The 15,827-nt window shown below is 42.0% G+C and overlaps 2 protein-coding genes across 2 annotated transcripts; both read left to right on the top strand.

The window, feature by feature from the left end:
- The first annotated feature begins 12 nt into the window (after positions 1 to 12).
- Positions 13 to 8,097, top strand: aldh16a1 (aldehyde dehydrogenase 16 family, member A1). Its single transcript, XM_010746041.3, has 17 exons — positions 13 to 286; positions 1,249 to 1,348; positions 1,429 to 1,555; positions 1,651 to 1,808; positions 1,906 to 1,983; positions 2,086 to 2,273; positions 2,354 to 2,512; positions 2,610 to 2,768; positions 4,126 to 4,282; positions 4,517 to 4,592; positions 4,765 to 4,870; positions 4,986 to 5,119; positions 5,317 to 5,487; positions 6,255 to 6,459; positions 6,589 to 6,774; positions 7,178 to 7,303; positions 7,436 to 8,097. Exons 1-17 carry the CDS (start codon positions 197 to 199, stop codon positions 7,613 to 7,615), a joined length of 2,400 nt encoding a protein of 799 aa, XP_010744343.2. The 5' UTR covers positions 13 to 196; the 3' UTR covers positions 7,616 to 8,097.
- A 4,907-nt stretch (positions 8,098 to 13,004) lies between these two features.
- Positions 13,005 to 14,807, top strand: fthl27 (ferritin, heavy polypeptide-like 27). The gene is given in 4 exon segments (NM_001303319.1): positions 13,005 to 13,309; positions 13,776 to 13,922; positions 14,158 to 14,283; positions 14,379 to 14,807. Coding segments are annotated over 4 exon segments (531 nt in total). The 5' UTR covers positions 13,005 to 13,207; the 3' UTR covers positions 14,535 to 14,807.
- The last annotated feature ends 1,020 nt before the right edge of the window (positions 14,808 to 15,827 follow it).

Below are 15,827 nucleotides of genomic sequence, written 5' to 3'. Positions count from 1 at the left end.
CCATCTCGGTCCGGGTATGTCAGAGGCAGCTCTTTGTACAGCGTGTTGCATTTTTTGACGTTTGTCTCCTGAGGGTACTGTCTTACACCGGACAAAGTAAATATCTTCATATTTATCTTCACGCTGAACGCCGTTAGGAAGTCACTTCACCGCTCTAAGGAGATTTGCTTCCTCTCCGTCTGATCTTGGAACTATTATGGCCGGTAGCACCATCAAGACAGTGCACGACATCTTTCAGAGCATGGAGTCCGGACCTGCAGCAACTTCCAGCTACGCTACTGCACAGGTGAACTTATCAGAGCCCGACAGTAAAAGTAATAACAAATGTGATCGTGTTATGACATTATTTAAATACTTTTTTGTGCGCTCGCTGGAGTTAGCGTCTCCCTGTTACACTATGTGACCCATGTGAAGTTCATTAACTGTAACTCACAAGGCAAACATGTGACTTCAGACTGTACACTGGTTACTTATGGAAAGCCAGATGTTTGGGAAATGTCACCCACGCCCAGTCAGTGTCACAGCAGAGCATGAAAGGCTCTGACTCCTGATGTAAGAGCTGATCATCTGTTAGTGATGTATAAAGAGCTCATGTGTTCTCACAGTGTTCTCATCCTCCCTGTGTTCGTGCAGTATTACAGTGTGATATGAGAGCAGCTTCACTCTGCTCATGTCCATGTTCATGTTTAGAGAGAGAAGGTCAGCTCTGCACTTTGCCCCTGTAAATAGTTGACACACTCCGTCTCCTTTTTATCAGTCACTGTCCAGCAGTGGTGGCATCTACCTGCCCAATGAAATGTGAGCGTCGGCCTCATTCGGAGGCATTATGGGAAGAAGAGTTCATCGTTGAGATGCATTAACATTTCTTTTCTCATAAATATGACTGCTGTGTACCTGAAAACTACCAGAACATGTGTTTATTGTGTTACTATGATAACCAGCAGGAATGAGCTGTCATGTCACTTTGTTGGACATTACTGCTTTGAGGCTGTTGCATGTTTTCTTTTATCATTTATATATTTGGAGACATAACAATATGTATATACACGTGACCTTGCAGGACTCTTTTCCAGAAGTGTATGCTGTATACACACTGCTTGCATAGATACACTACATGCCTCACTAATCACACCTTAATGTGATTTGTTCAGGTCTTCACTGCAGTTGTACTGAGTGTACTTTCAGAGATTTCATCTTCAGAGAGTTTTTCGGCTACCTCCATATTGACTGTTTCTTTCCTCTCATCAGGCCTGGCTGGAACACCATTCCCGTTCTCTGGGTCTCTTCTTCGATGGCAAGTTTGTCCGTCCGGCAGACAGTCAGAGTCACTCCCTGTGTGATTCTAAAGGTGAGGGCAGCATGAAGCTGAACACTCCACAGCTTCCACTCAGCCCTGCTTCAGTATCACCCGTTTTTTTCACTCTCCAGGTGCTAACGTGTGCAGCACAGTGTGCGCTGCGGACGACGATGTCTCCCATTGTGCCTCCTCTGCCGTTAACGGCTACAAGGCCTGGAGCAGCCTGACCTGCCACCAGAGGGCCAAAGTGCTGCTCGGGTGCGACACGCTCACCTTCACACATCAAACTCAGCGCCAACTGTTTGAACCACTGTCTTAACATGGACGTTAATGTGTCTGCTCTCCACTGACAGGGTGGTGAGCGCTCTCGGGCAGCACGGGCAGTGTGTGACGGAGCTGTGCGAGCTGTGCGGCGCCTCCTGCTCGCCCTCCGCCCTCGTCAGGCTGCTGCAGTACTACGGCAGCTGGGCTCAGCTCAGAGATACTCTCATCACCGGCTGGACACCGCTGGGTGAGGTTAACAGGGTGGTGTTCACGTAGAAGTGTTTGGTTTAATAATGATTCAGAAGTGAGTTTAATTAGTTTGATTGTGTTTGTTTGTTTTCCAGGTGTGGTGACTGTAGTCGCCTCTGATGACTGCTCTCTCTATTCCCTCATGCTCAAAGTCTTACCAGCACTGGCCATGGGTAACACACACACACCTGGCACATTTAATAACAGGCTAACCGTTTCAGCATGTCCCTTCTCAGAGGTTTTGGGAGTTCTGACTGAGTCCTTCCTTCTTCTAGGTAACTCTGTCATCGTTGTCCCTGGTCGGAGCACCGCACCTCCAGCACTCCTGCTCGCACAGCTTTTCATCGGAGCAGGACTTCCTGCTGGAGCTTTGAATATTTTAACAGGAAGCAACGTGTCACTGGGTGCCAAAGTGGCCCAGAGCCCCAGCATCAGCTACGTCACCTACTGCGGTAACAAGCAGGTACATTTCGCAGTGTTTGTCGAGAACCTCCCTGTAGTTTTCTTCTAGAAAGTTGAAACAACGTTTCTCCTCTCTTTCAGGATGGGGTGATGCTGTGTAAGGCCACAGCAGGGATGGGTGTTCCTGTTTCAGTGTCTCCCTGCGTCGGCGCCACGTGTCCCTTCATCATCTTTGAGTCTGCTGACATCGACAGCGCGGTGGAGGGAGTGCTGGAGGCCGCCTTCAGGAAGAAAAAAGAGGTGATTCACACAAAAAGTATTTCCTAAAGAAGGATGGAGGGCCTCCCCATCACATCGTTGTCTTTTCAACAGTATTCTTCTCCTCTCTCCGCCTCAGATCCACTGGGTGCTCTGCGTCCAGGAGAGTGTGCTGGACAGTGTCGTGGCCCGTCTCAAGCTGCGTATGGCGGGGATGAAGTGTGTGGCCCTGCAGAGTGATGAAGACAGGGTCCAGGTGGATGCCACAGTACAGGAAGCTCAGCAGCAGGGGGCCACGGTCAGTCAGAACCACAGAAGAAAAGCTGTGCTCAGCTGCAGTGACATTTAAAATGATGGGTGTGCTCCAATACCTATAATAACACTACACTATTTACAATGCCAGAAGAAAAAAAAAGATTTAATATATTCCAATACATAAAAATACCAGGATGGCGTATATCATGTATTCACATTTTGAAGTATGCAAAGTGCACGTTTGGCTGGCTGTTTGAATTTAACGCATTCAATGCATTTCATTCAATTCAAACGTGAACATAATACTGCAGTGTATGTAACATTACATACTTTACACAGTAACAGCAGCAGAGCTCTCTAGGTTGACCTCTGTCTCTGGTGAGCTCAGTAAATCTGCCAAAGAAATGTTAAGCAATGTCATTTTCTTTTATATTAAATTTTGCACTACGGACTGCAACACATGTCAACACACAGGAGGGTCAAAGTTCAAGGAGCACTGTTAATGACAAAGTAGTGTATTTGAATTGTATGCACACTGCATGTGACAGCCTAAAAGTAAATAGAAGAAGTGCATATGTTAGAATGCAACTTAGGACTATAACTAACCACAATGTCATCAAGTAACTCATTTACTTTATATTAATTATATCAGCATATAATTATCACCCTAATTCTAAGTTTACTGTATCATCTTTAGTGTTAGCTTTAGCATAAAGTTACCTAGCTGAGGCTAACTCTCCTCATAGATCCAAACCAGCCAATGCCCATAATAGAAGCTTGTGTTATTCTTGATAAATTATAATAATATTTTGTAGAAGTGCGTGATGTAATGTCACCTTAAATGTTTCAGTAAGAGAATCAGCTGGTTATGTTTACTTTACTGTAACAGTAATTTATTCAATTAAATTTAAAATCATATTATGACATGCAGCAAGAGTGTGGCGGCCGGGATGCCAATGTACTTAACCATTTGACTGTCGTAACACTGCTGTGCCAGTAAGAGTATTTATAGTATATAGAAAATATCCTGCTAATATAAAATATGTGCACAGGACATATTTGAGTGCGAGCAAAATGTTTGTGTCCATATGCGAGCACAAGCATAAGCATATCAGAAAGCAGCAGAAATCTGAGCACGAGAAGGAGAAATCATGCTCTCAAACTGAAAATCTACGCTCATGAATAAAGATAGGATAATTCACCCATAGGTAACTGTCACATGCACTGTTGTAATTTTATGACCACAGTAGGCTTTAGCTAGGTTGCTTGCTGACAAAGCTGGAAATGTGTGGAGGAAAGGGGAAATATCATGGTGGGAAAATACAAAAATTCTTAAATGTGTGTGAAGACCAAAAAGGAAAGAAAATGGAAACTATTATTTGTCTCTCTCTGATCCTCAGTTGGTTCAGTCTTGTGCTGCCCCACCTTCGGGTGCCCAGTACCCTCCGACGGTGCTCTGTGGGGCAGCCCCCTCCTCTCCGTTTGTAGTCGACCCCTCTCCTGGACCGCTGCTGCCTCTCATGACCTTCAGAAGCAACACAGAAGCAGTGACCCTCGGTAAGGAAGCCTCTGTGGACGTAGATGCTCGACAGAAGAAAGTTATAGATGCACAGTTATCTTTTCAGTTTTTTAGATTTATGTTATGGGAGTTTAAAAGACTTTTCATCACAGAGAGTGAGATAAAAAGTGGCCACCACACTGCATTTACATAGATTTTTCCACAATAAAGCTTTTTATATTTTAATATTGAATCTCCACTTGAACCTCAGTAACAGTATCTGTTCTCCACAGGGAACCACAGTCCTCATGGCCAGGCAGCCTCCATCTGGACTGAAGACCTCACCCTGGCTCTGGAGACAGCTAAGAGGTACACACATTCACACACCTCTTTTTTTTTATCTTCCTCTTCTTCTGCTTTTAGTTTTAGTTTTTCGTCTCCCACTTATTAATTTCATGCAGTCACAATCAGTCCAAATGTCTGCTGTGAAAAGAGTCTGTGACTCCCTCCTGACATGTTCATCATCTTCTTCTCTCCTCAGCATGTCAGTGGGCTCAGTGTGGGTGAACTCCCATTCAGTGTCTGACCCCTGTCTGCCGGTCTGTGGTCACAAAGACAGCGGCACCTGCACTGACGGAGGACAGGAAGTGAGTTTCAGTAGTTTATCTCACAGTTTAAGACACCAACGCCACAGTCTTACTAACCACGATGCAGATGAGTTTATGTTCATAGGTCATGTGACCTCTCTCTGCTTTCTGACAGGGTCTGTACCAGTTTCTACTCCCGCCCTCTTCTTCTCCTCCTCTTCCTCGCTCCTCTCCTGTCTCCATGGACTACTCAAAGTTTGGAACAGCAATAACACCAGTAGTCATTCCTGATGATGCAGATGCTGCCAGGTGGGTTTGTAATGTTCTCTTTACTGTAAGTCATGTTTAGGAGGTATCACAGGGCATCATTGCTGTGTGAAATTATAATTATTAGTTTGTTGTATTTAAATATTGCATACAGTAGGAGATGCCATCCTCCTTGTGTCAGTTGTTCTGTACTTGTCTGTCTACATGCATCACTCACTCCCTCCCTCCTCTCCCCTCAGTGCTCCTAAGTACTACCAGCAGTTTGTCGGTGGTAAGGCGTGCAAGTCAGTGTCCGGATGCAGTGTGGCCGTGCACTCCCCAGGGGGCGGCAGAGTGTTAGCCTATTGTCCAGATGGAGGCCGGAAAGACGTCCGCAACGCCGTGGAGGCTGCTGCGAAAGTTCAGCCTGGGTGAGGGCACACAAAGTACACGCAAACTATTCCACGTCAGGCCATCAAAGTCCAGCCAAAGAACAAGAAATGAGTCAGTGTTGTGTTTTTAAAGTCACATACTTTTTTATTTGGGTATATTAAGTTACAATCCAAGTCCCAGTCGAATTTTGTGTTTTGTATAATGGCTGACAGACAATCTAATTTATCCAGATGGTTCATGTGGATTTTGAAGTAACTCATAAACATTCTTATGCCCATTCTTAAGTCTACAATGGCAAAGTTTGGTGTTAGGTGGTAGAATGGGACTTTACTGTCACATTTTATTGATCCACTGAAATGACCAACCGTCGGTGGCCAGGATTCAACCATAAACTCTTATTTTCCTTTAATTAAAACGTAACATTTACTTTTACAGAGCTTTAAAATTCGAGGTGAAATTTGGCCTCCATAAAAGACGTTTATTCAGACATGAACACAATCCAGAAAGGCGTCAAAGTATTTCACAACTCACTGGGCTGTTTGTGTTTATCACCAGTCAAAGTCAAACTTGACACAAATTTGCTGAGTCATACTTAATATATCAACAAAGGCCACCAGTATCAACAAAGTGCATTACAACTCTGATTACACTGATGCAATAAACATAATCTCGTCAATACATTTAATGTATTAACAGTTCACGCAGTTTTCCTGCAGGACATTCATGCTTTTAATTGTGCGCTGTCATTTCATTCAGTTTATTTTCATAATCATTTTATTTCTTTTGACATCCTGGTCTCCTCTAGCTGGATGAAAAAGAGTCCGTCTGCACGCGCTCAGTCACTCTACTCTCTGGCCAAGGGCCTGGAGGCGAAGAGGCGGGATTTAGCTGTGTCAATCAGTGTTCAGACCGGCCTCTCAATGGACGAGGCTGAGAAGGAGGTGGAGCTCAGCATCGCCAGGCTCAGTGATTGGGCAGCTTACTGTGACAAAGTCTTAGGAGGAGCTTTGGTGAGTGATGGCTTTTTAAAAAAAAAAAAAAAATTATATTATGCAAAGTTTATAAAAAAAACGTAAACAATAATGAACAAATAAGATGATTGTCAGGAAGACTCTTACGTCACTGTCGCTCTGCTTTAGCCTGTGCCTCAGTCGGGCTCTGCTCTTGCCCTCCCCGAAGCCCTGGGAGTTGTGGGGGTTGTCCTTCCTGACAAGAATCCCCTCCTTTCTGTGGTAACACTGCTCGGGGGAGCCATCGCCACTGGAAACGCCATCATCATGACCCCCAGTCAGAAGTATCCACTACCAGCCTTAACGTTCATTCAGGTGAGTGTTCTCTCATCTTAATAATAAACCAACTCAACAGTGGATGGAAATGCACATTAATTCACATTTCTGTTTGGTTAAAATGGGTTTTAAATTTGGATGGAAACCTGTCCATTAGGTCAGTTTGCTGAGATCATAAGGTTTGACAGACAAGTATAGCACAGTGTCGTCTGCATAGAAGTGGAGGAATATATAGAAATGAGTATATTATAAAGACTCAGTGATGAATGAATGATCAGTGAAATAAAATGGTGCCAAGAACAGTCTCTTAAGGTATACCATAGTCAAAATGGCTGCATCAGACACTAAGAACATCATTAACCACCACTGAGAACACCTGTCCACACCTGTCCAAGTATCTTTAAACACTGATTTTATCTTCCCTTTTCCGCCTCCTCCTCAGGTGCTCCAGTCTTCAGACCTGCCAGCAGGTTTAGTAAATATCATTACAGGAACCAGAGACCAAATGACAGCAGCTCTGGCTAATCACAGCGTCATCAAGGCCATCTGGTACTGGGGCAGTGCTGAGGTGAGGACTAAACATCAACACGTACACCAGTGTTCACATTTTGTCCGGAAAGCAGGATCTGATTGAAGTCCTTGCTCAGTCATGCCACATATTATCCCCATCCTCACCCCTGCTGTCCGATTTCCTCTGTAGGGCTGTCAGTACCTCCAGCACACCTGCACCAGCCCTCTGAAAACCCTGCGCCTGTCCTGCCAAAAGGACGAGGAGGGTAAAGATGGAGGGAGGGACTGGACTCAGTCTCATTCCTCACTCCTGGAGGAGATGTGGAGAAATGCCGTCCAGTGGAAGAGCGTGTGGATTCCCACTGCATAAGAAGACAGAGGGAAGAAGGATGAAAGACCTCAGCCTGTAGAGTTAAACTGCTAACTGCAGGATGTAGACTTAATATGAAAAAAGAATGAAAAAAATTTACTGTAAGAATGAAAATCTTAGGATGTGAAATTAGCGTTGAACAAACAACAAATACCCCATTGTTACTGACTGCTTGCTAAGGCCCACCCTCTTCGATTACATTTGCTATGCCTGTCAAGTGTTTCAAGGCAGGAGGCTTGAGCTGGTGACTGTTGATTCTGCCAGCTAATCTACCAATATACTATACTAACTCTTGGCCATCAGTAAGTAGGATAAATAGTTGGATATGCTACCTGTTGCCACCTACACTGAAGCAGTTAAACACCGCTTAATCCATTTCTTGCACCTGCTGCTTCTTTGTCAGCGATTTGTCAAGTTAAAGGTCATTTGGCAATGAAGCAGATTGCAACCAGCTGAATACTGATTCCCCTCAGGAGAAGCTATGGTAGCTGCAAAAAGAGTGGCCTATGGTAGGAATATGATAAAGCCCCTTAAATCTGACACAGTGGACCTTTTTAGAGTGTTTGTTCTGTTGTACAACAATTTATCCAGGAGTGAGTGGATGAGTCAGTGGTTGGTTGAGTGAGTGGTTTATTAAGGTGAAGTATTCTTGGATCAGAAATTAACCATATACTGTATATGTACAAACAGCAAGTTATATACATGTCAGTCCACACAAATCTTAGAGCCAAGAAAATTTCCAAATATGCAGTACGGCTATACATTTATCAGGTAGTATTTTCAATTACTTCCAAATGGTTTCATCAGCCCTAAAGGTCCAATGAACTCGATGAAGTAAATTAATATGCGTTAAAATGTGAAACCGATCCTATCATCTCGTCTTTGATTTATTTCCCTGATCTGCATCTTGTCAGACTGAAGCAAACACCTTCATTGGTTTGAACAGAATGACAGTAACTATTAACAATGGTGCATTCAGGGACAGAAGGAAGTGAAAGCTACGAATCAGAGAACAGAGATTTCTTTATCAGGTTGTGGGTGAGTGTTGCCTCAGCCCAGACTTTTTAAATCCATCCATTCTGCTGAGCTGACTGGAAATTGAGATAATCAAGTTGAGTTGACATCAGCCAAGAGTGAGAATGAGAAAACAAGAAATTATTTATATATATAATTATTCACACTAAAATTAATTATGAGGTTATGGCAGTGAATTTTGCACAACATTGGAAAAAATTTATAAAGCACTTAAATGATTAGATGATTTTTACTAAAACCTCCAACACCTCTGCATTGCTGATGTATTCATGTATTGTGTTTATTACATGTTGCTTCTTTATGATGGCATGTAGGTCATTCTTTTCACCTCGTCAAACTAGCAAAGCAGATGACTTTCTACCTCTGACTTCTGCTTTATGCTCATTTTCTTCCTTCTTCTCTTTTTTCACCGTTGCCTTAGAGTTCTGTCGATGACTGAGCAAAAATCAGGTCAATCTTGTGTCAACTCAATCCCAATGACATAATGCTAATGTACTGTATATGTCGTTACTGTACAATAATTGTGTAGCTTTTAGCCATGGAAGCATACATTCCAAAGATTCCCAGTGAAATCTACTTTGTTAACATTGTTTAAAAAAACAGTTAATTAAATCTGTTTCTAGAGGATGATACTGAGTCTTGCTGTCAAAAAAAATATAATTAAAAAATCATTTAATGAATTCACACACTCTTGTCGTTTTTAAATCGTAATAACTTAATAATATTTGATCTGTGCCTCAGCTGTACTAACGTTAGCGTTAGATAGTCAACATGGAAAATGTTATACCATCTTATCCTGAACCTGTTCGGTTCGAGTGAGGAAAAACTTGCCCACAAAAAACCTTTAACAGGGAAGAAAGGTGGAAGAAATCTCAGGGAGAGCCACAGAGGAGGGATCCCTCTCCCAGGACGGACAGACGTGCAATGGATGTCACGTGTACAGGACAAATCAACACAAACATATTGTACAATTACAATGAATGATAAAATGACAATGAATTACAATGAATGATAAAATGACAATGAATTACAATGAATGATAAAATGATTACAGTAGCAGTGGAACCTGTGATAGAGATAGAGAGACACAGATGCACAGCAGCAGCAAATCATCAACTAACTATAAACTGTAATGGAGATATGGTAGCAATAATGACAGTAATAATATATGTAGTGGACGTCATGCAGGATCACAATGTACACCAGTGTACTTCAGGTCAGAGGAAAACGTATACATTTTCACACCTATTCAATTAAATGCACACTTGGAAGAGGCGACCAGTATATAGTTGATTTAAATCCCACACACTGGATCAGTAACTTTGTCATGTAACTAATGACAAAAAAGAAAGAAACATATAGTCCATGTGCAATGATGGGACTCGACACACTTTTCGTACAGTTTTCAGTAAATCTCGTCCAGTTATGTGTTCCTTTTTTTAAACTTTCTTGTTCCTTTTTTATTCTTACAAACTGGTTCCAGCCAGTGGAGCAGTGAGTCAAACATTTCCTCGGTCACGAGGTTCCTCCCTCCTTCTGCTTCAACCATGACCAAAACAGAACAAAGTAAAAGGAAGCATGGCCTTGAGACTGTGGTATGCTGAGTCACAACAATGACACAGCACAATCTTCAGTTGGACTTTTGCACAAGACTGAACCTGTTATGTGACAGAGCACAAAAACTGCTGAGTCACTTTTATCCAAGTATGAGAATGTGAGATATAAAGTATAGACAGAGTTTGCCCTGTAATTAGAAGTACTTAACCTGCTGGGAATTCAGTTTTACTGCCTCTGGTTTATGGAAGATCTGGTAAATGTATAACAGTTTATTATTGACTGTGTGTACTGACCAGACTGACATACAGCACATTAACCCATCTCTATAGTCCTTCTTACATTTGTCTGTATTCAGTTCACTATTTCAATAAGCAACCCTAAAGTGTGTTAAGTATGAACATGGCCATAGATTTTGCCTACAGTGATAACGTATTTTACTAACATTAACATTTTTTTCATGCACATTAAAAGCTTTAATACAAGAGTGATGTCATTTTAGTGAAGTTGTATACCAAGAAAGAGTAGAGCCATGTGCTTCTACAGATGACAACCAGGAATAAGACAAGATGGGGATAAAAAAAAAAGAACCAAATAACAGCGTCAGTGTGTCTAAGTCAAAGTGTTTAATGGGTTCAAAGTTAGCAGATACTGTATAACCCGAAAGACACAACCAAACAGAACAGCAGGTTGCCACAAAAGCAGTTAAGAAGTCCTGTCCTGCTGCTATAGCTAACTGGAAAAATAAGACAAATGTCCATGGGCGAGGACGTTACCAGGCAAATCCTGACTGGAATAGCTGGAATAGCAAGTTATTGTTGTGTCTCTATTTGTCCCCCATTAACATAACCAGGGATGTGTACAACTACCACAATTTCTTTCAATACACACACACACACACACACACACACACACACACACACACACACACACACACACACACACACAGGGTAAAACTAAAAGAAAAGAAGTATATGCAACTGGAATTGCATTATCTAGAATTATACACCACCTTTAAAGGGCGTCTCTTTAGACTGCAGCCATACCTTCCACACTACATTTTCATGAAGATTAACACCCATCAGTCAGGAGTGTGTTACTTAATCAGCCAGACATCTAAAAAAAACAGAGACTTTTAGTGGATTTAGTGGCAGCCCTCTTTAGCCCACACTAACTGCTACAGTTTGATCACGGAGGTTAAACAAAACACTGACTGTCCCCTAAAATCCGCCTGGGCAAGGCACTTGAGAGAAAGCTCAGTTATACGAGTGGAAAAGTACAGGCTTACAGTGCTGAGTCTGATAAGGGTGATAATATTAAAGCTAAGCAGAATGTTTAAGTTTCCATGAGTGCAAACCTCAACCCAGATCTCAATGTAAGAACTTTGAACATTAGGAGCTGATGTGCCACGGAAAGAATTAATAATTAACACAGCATAAAGATTATTGTAAAGTCACTACCATACATGTTTTTTGTTAACTGTGGTTAACAAAAAACATTATCCATATGTTCCAAAGCATCAATTTAAGGTACATTCATGTCACTTATCTGGGTCCCACATTGTTGTTATTGTGAGTACATTAATTTATAGTGTACTTTTTTATTGTAATGTTTCCATCCGTCCATTTCCTAAACTGCATATCCTGCTCAGTCATGGATACAGCCTCACGGTCAATTCAATCTTTATGAAGGAAGCTCACGCAGACACAGTGATGAAATACAGATGTTAGTTGAAGTGCTTGCACTTGTCTGTCCCTCCATTTATTTACTGCTTAGTGGATCATTATCTAAAGTATAATATAACGATATAAGTATTTAAAAAAAAGTTAATAAGACTACATTGTTACACCGCTAACAATTAAGTTTCATGAAAGAGTCTTTTTCCATCAGGACTGAGACTCTTCTTGGAGCAGGTTCACAAATGATAAACTCTCAGACAAAGTGTAAATACAGCACTTTTCCTGGTCCCCATGTCATTTGAGCAATGATAGGACTTTTCAGGCTTTCGGATTCAGTAGTGTCTCGCAACAGTGCTGTGGTATTGAGTAATACAATAAGAAGCACCTTGGCTGAAAACACGTTATCAGCAGTTTTTTTTAGATGTCGTGGTGTATTTATGAGGTAAAACAAGGTCAGTGTATAGCAGCCTCGTAGGCCCAAAGTTAACGACAAGGTAAAGTTCTACAGATTGTCTAAAGGTTTGGGGAGTGTTAAACAACAATCCTGTGCCAAGTTAGCAGCTCCAAGAACACTATAACTACACTGAAACTACATAGGGACAAGTTATTATACAATAGTAAATCCTTTTATTTTTGTTATTTGGCAGCATTACTGACTCCAAGATACTTCTGTTCATGTGTTTTTCAGATGAGAAAAAGTTTGGACACACTTTCTAATGCAATATGACCTGGTGTCTGCCTTTTGTACTTAAAATAAAGTTTATTTTATGTTGTTTGTATGTAAAAGGAAAAAGAATTACACAGAAATTATACACTTAAAACTAACATGTTTTTTGAATATCAATATAAAAATAATGTAGTTTATTTTTTGTAATCTCTCGTTTGTCTGTTGTAACAGAAATACTTCGTCACTGTAGGTAAATAAAGGAATAAAGACGGTTGAACCTGGATTTTCCGTAAGGACGAAAAAAGCGCAACCTCATCTCTTGTCTCGTAACTTAGCCTTTGTCATGTCATGTGCCAACTGAGCTCAGTGATTGGCGGAAACGCGAGTGACGTTACGCGCGTCACGAGGTGACGCCGCGGAGTATAAATACACCGAGCCGTTTCTCTACCATTTCACACCGGGGAAGAAAACCTTGAGGAGTTCTTGCTTCAACAGTGTTTGAACGGAACTTCTTCTTTCGTCCCTCTTGTTTTTTCCTTTGCCTTCCGGACACGAAAAACCTTCTCTTTTTTTATCTGAACACTACTGACAAAGTCGCCTTAAAGCTTTATTTTTGTACCGTTTTGTTAAGAAAAAGCCCAAGAAACGCCAGCCAAAATGGAGTCCCAAGTGCGTCAGAACTACCACCGCGACTGCGAAGCCGCTATCAACAGGATGGTCAACATGGAGCTGTTCGCCTCCTACACCTACACTTCAATGGTGAGCATTATATCCAACGACACATACTAATGTATACGAGTCTGTGTGACATGTTTTACACACACTAGCACACTGACAGGTCGTAAATTGATTCATATTAAATACAACAGCGGAGTAACCGTGTGTATATATGTATATGTGATGATGAGCGTCCTGTTTGTGCTTGTCTTGGTTGTTTATCACTGGTTGGGCGGGTTGCCAGATAAGTAGTCTCATAACCCCCACCCACCTCACTGAAGAAAAACTGCTGTGTCATGCTTATGTTGCTTGTTTTTGGGGAGTTTTTACCACTCCTCGTCTCATGACTACTAAACCAACAAACTGACTCTACAAAGTCATGACTCATGTCTCTGACCACTGCCTAGTTGAATAACCGTTTGTCACTGACACGTCTCTTTTTTTTTGGCAAATAATGATAGGTGACATCTCTTAATGACTGTTTTCATCCTCCTTGTCCCCCTCGCAGGCCTTTTACTTCTCCCGTGACGACGTGGCCCTTCCGGGCTTCAGCCACTTCTTCAAGGAGAACAGCGACGAGGAGAGGGAGCATGCCCAGAAGCTGCTGTCCTTCCAGAACAAGAGAGGAGGACGCATCTTCCTCCAGGATGTCAAGGTCAGTACAGACCGGAGAGCGGACCCTGCTGTGACGCGTCTCACCACAAGCCTGTGTGTTTGTTGTGACACCTGCTCCCTAAATCAGGCCTGAAATATTAAATAGTTCCTCCAGTAATCATTATCTAATGACAGTGCTAATCCCCTGTAGCAGTACTAGTGACCCAGATTATTGTGCCCTGCATACACAAGGCCTAATTGTTCAGTCTGCTGTAATTGAATGTTTCCTTCTGCAGAAACCGGAGCGCGATGAGTGGGGCAGCGGGCTGGAGGCCATGCAGTGCGCCCTGCAGCTGGAGAAGAACGTCAACCAGGCTCTGCTGGACTTGCACAAGCTGGCCTCTGAACACGTGGACCCTCATGTAAGTCATAAAGGCTGTGTTAATCTTAGAGGTTTGTGAAAAAAAGACTGTCTCGGATAATGTTGTCTAACACATCCTCTCCTCCCTGTGCTCAGCTGTGTGACTTCTTGGAGAGCCACTACCTGAACGAGCAGGTGGAGGCCATCAAGAAGCTGGGCGACTACATTTCCAACCTCACCCGCATGGACGCCCACACCAACAAGATGGCAGAGTACCTGTTTGACAAGCACACTCTGGGGGGCAAGAGCTAAACGCTCCCCTCCGAGGATGGAGCCTGGGATGAAATCTAATAACGAAGCACAGGCTTTAAAGTTAACACACCTTCCAGCTGTTCATTCACTGAGCATACTTTTAATATCTTTGACCTATGAAGTTGATAAGTTCTCGTCTGTCCTGGTGGCGTCACTGTTTCTATGTCTAATTGAAGGATGAGTATCAGGCGATTTACCTGTAAACCCCTTTGACATTTAACAATCGTGACTGTTTCTGATCTGTTCTTAATCTGAATAAACATTATGAGCTGGACTTTGGTGTACGCCTACATCTGTCACATGACCTGTTCATCCTGACCTCAGATCTGTGGTTAATGTTCCAATGAATCAGGAAGGCAGATGACTAGCTTTAAAGAGACATTTTGGCTTTAGTGTAAGTAACTCCCAAAATGGAGCACATAACAAAATGATGTATGCCCATTCACATCGACACTTGTATAAATAAGCAACACTGTTTATTAACCAGAACCTGTCTGGTTTCTATCAACAGGATGGGAACATTTTGTCATCCCATCTTCCATTTTCTTTGAATATTTAAAAAAATCATGCAACCAGCACTTTACCTGCTCATTGCTGTTATTGTCCAACATAATGCTGATAATTAAGAGCTTAAATTAGAGGCCTGCTTTTGTCACCAATGCACAGTAGCTTACATCTGGTTAGAATAAGTTCACCTCTGACAGATTATGGTGTTGAAGGCTAAAATCTGTGAGCAGTTTGTTTCCACCCACAAACTGAAGCTGTTGATGACTATGGAGGAAGATGTAAAAGAAATTCTGTGTGAGTAAAGGTAATGTTTTAGTACAGAAATATTGACATCAGAATGAAGGACCAAATGTAGAAAATAAGAAAAAGAATATAATACAATATATACATTTTGGTCAATATCGCCTCTGAGAGCAAATATATAGTGTTAGAAATTAGACGTAATATATTGATATGTGGAAGACATCATAGACTACTGACGTCACACAGTCACTGTTATTTGCATGTTGTTTATTTGGACTCTTCTTGTCATGCCAGTCTGTGAAGGTTCCTGTGTGTCCAGAGTTACCTTACTCGTCCTGTGGTGGATCCATCTCTCTCCTGCTCCTTGTACAGAGGAAGTTGGTTATCAGCTGTTCTTTGACAGACAGGCTGTCAGGATACTCGGGCAAAATAGCAGCAGAAGAACCAACAACATTTAAAAGACGAGACAACATAAAATAATGAAACATTTAAAAAAGTTTAACAATACATAAAAATGAGAAAACATAATGATAAATTAAATAA

This window comes from Larimichthys crocea, chromosome XII (genome assembly GCF_000972845.2).
Source record: "Larimichthys crocea isolate SSNF chromosome XII, L_crocea_2.0, whole genome shotgun sequence".
Classification (NCBI taxonomy): Eukaryota; Metazoa; Chordata; class Actinopteri; family Sciaenidae; genus Larimichthys; species Larimichthys crocea.
Note: the sequence above shows the minus strand (reverse complement) of the source record. Positions and strands in the feature narration are given on the sequence as shown.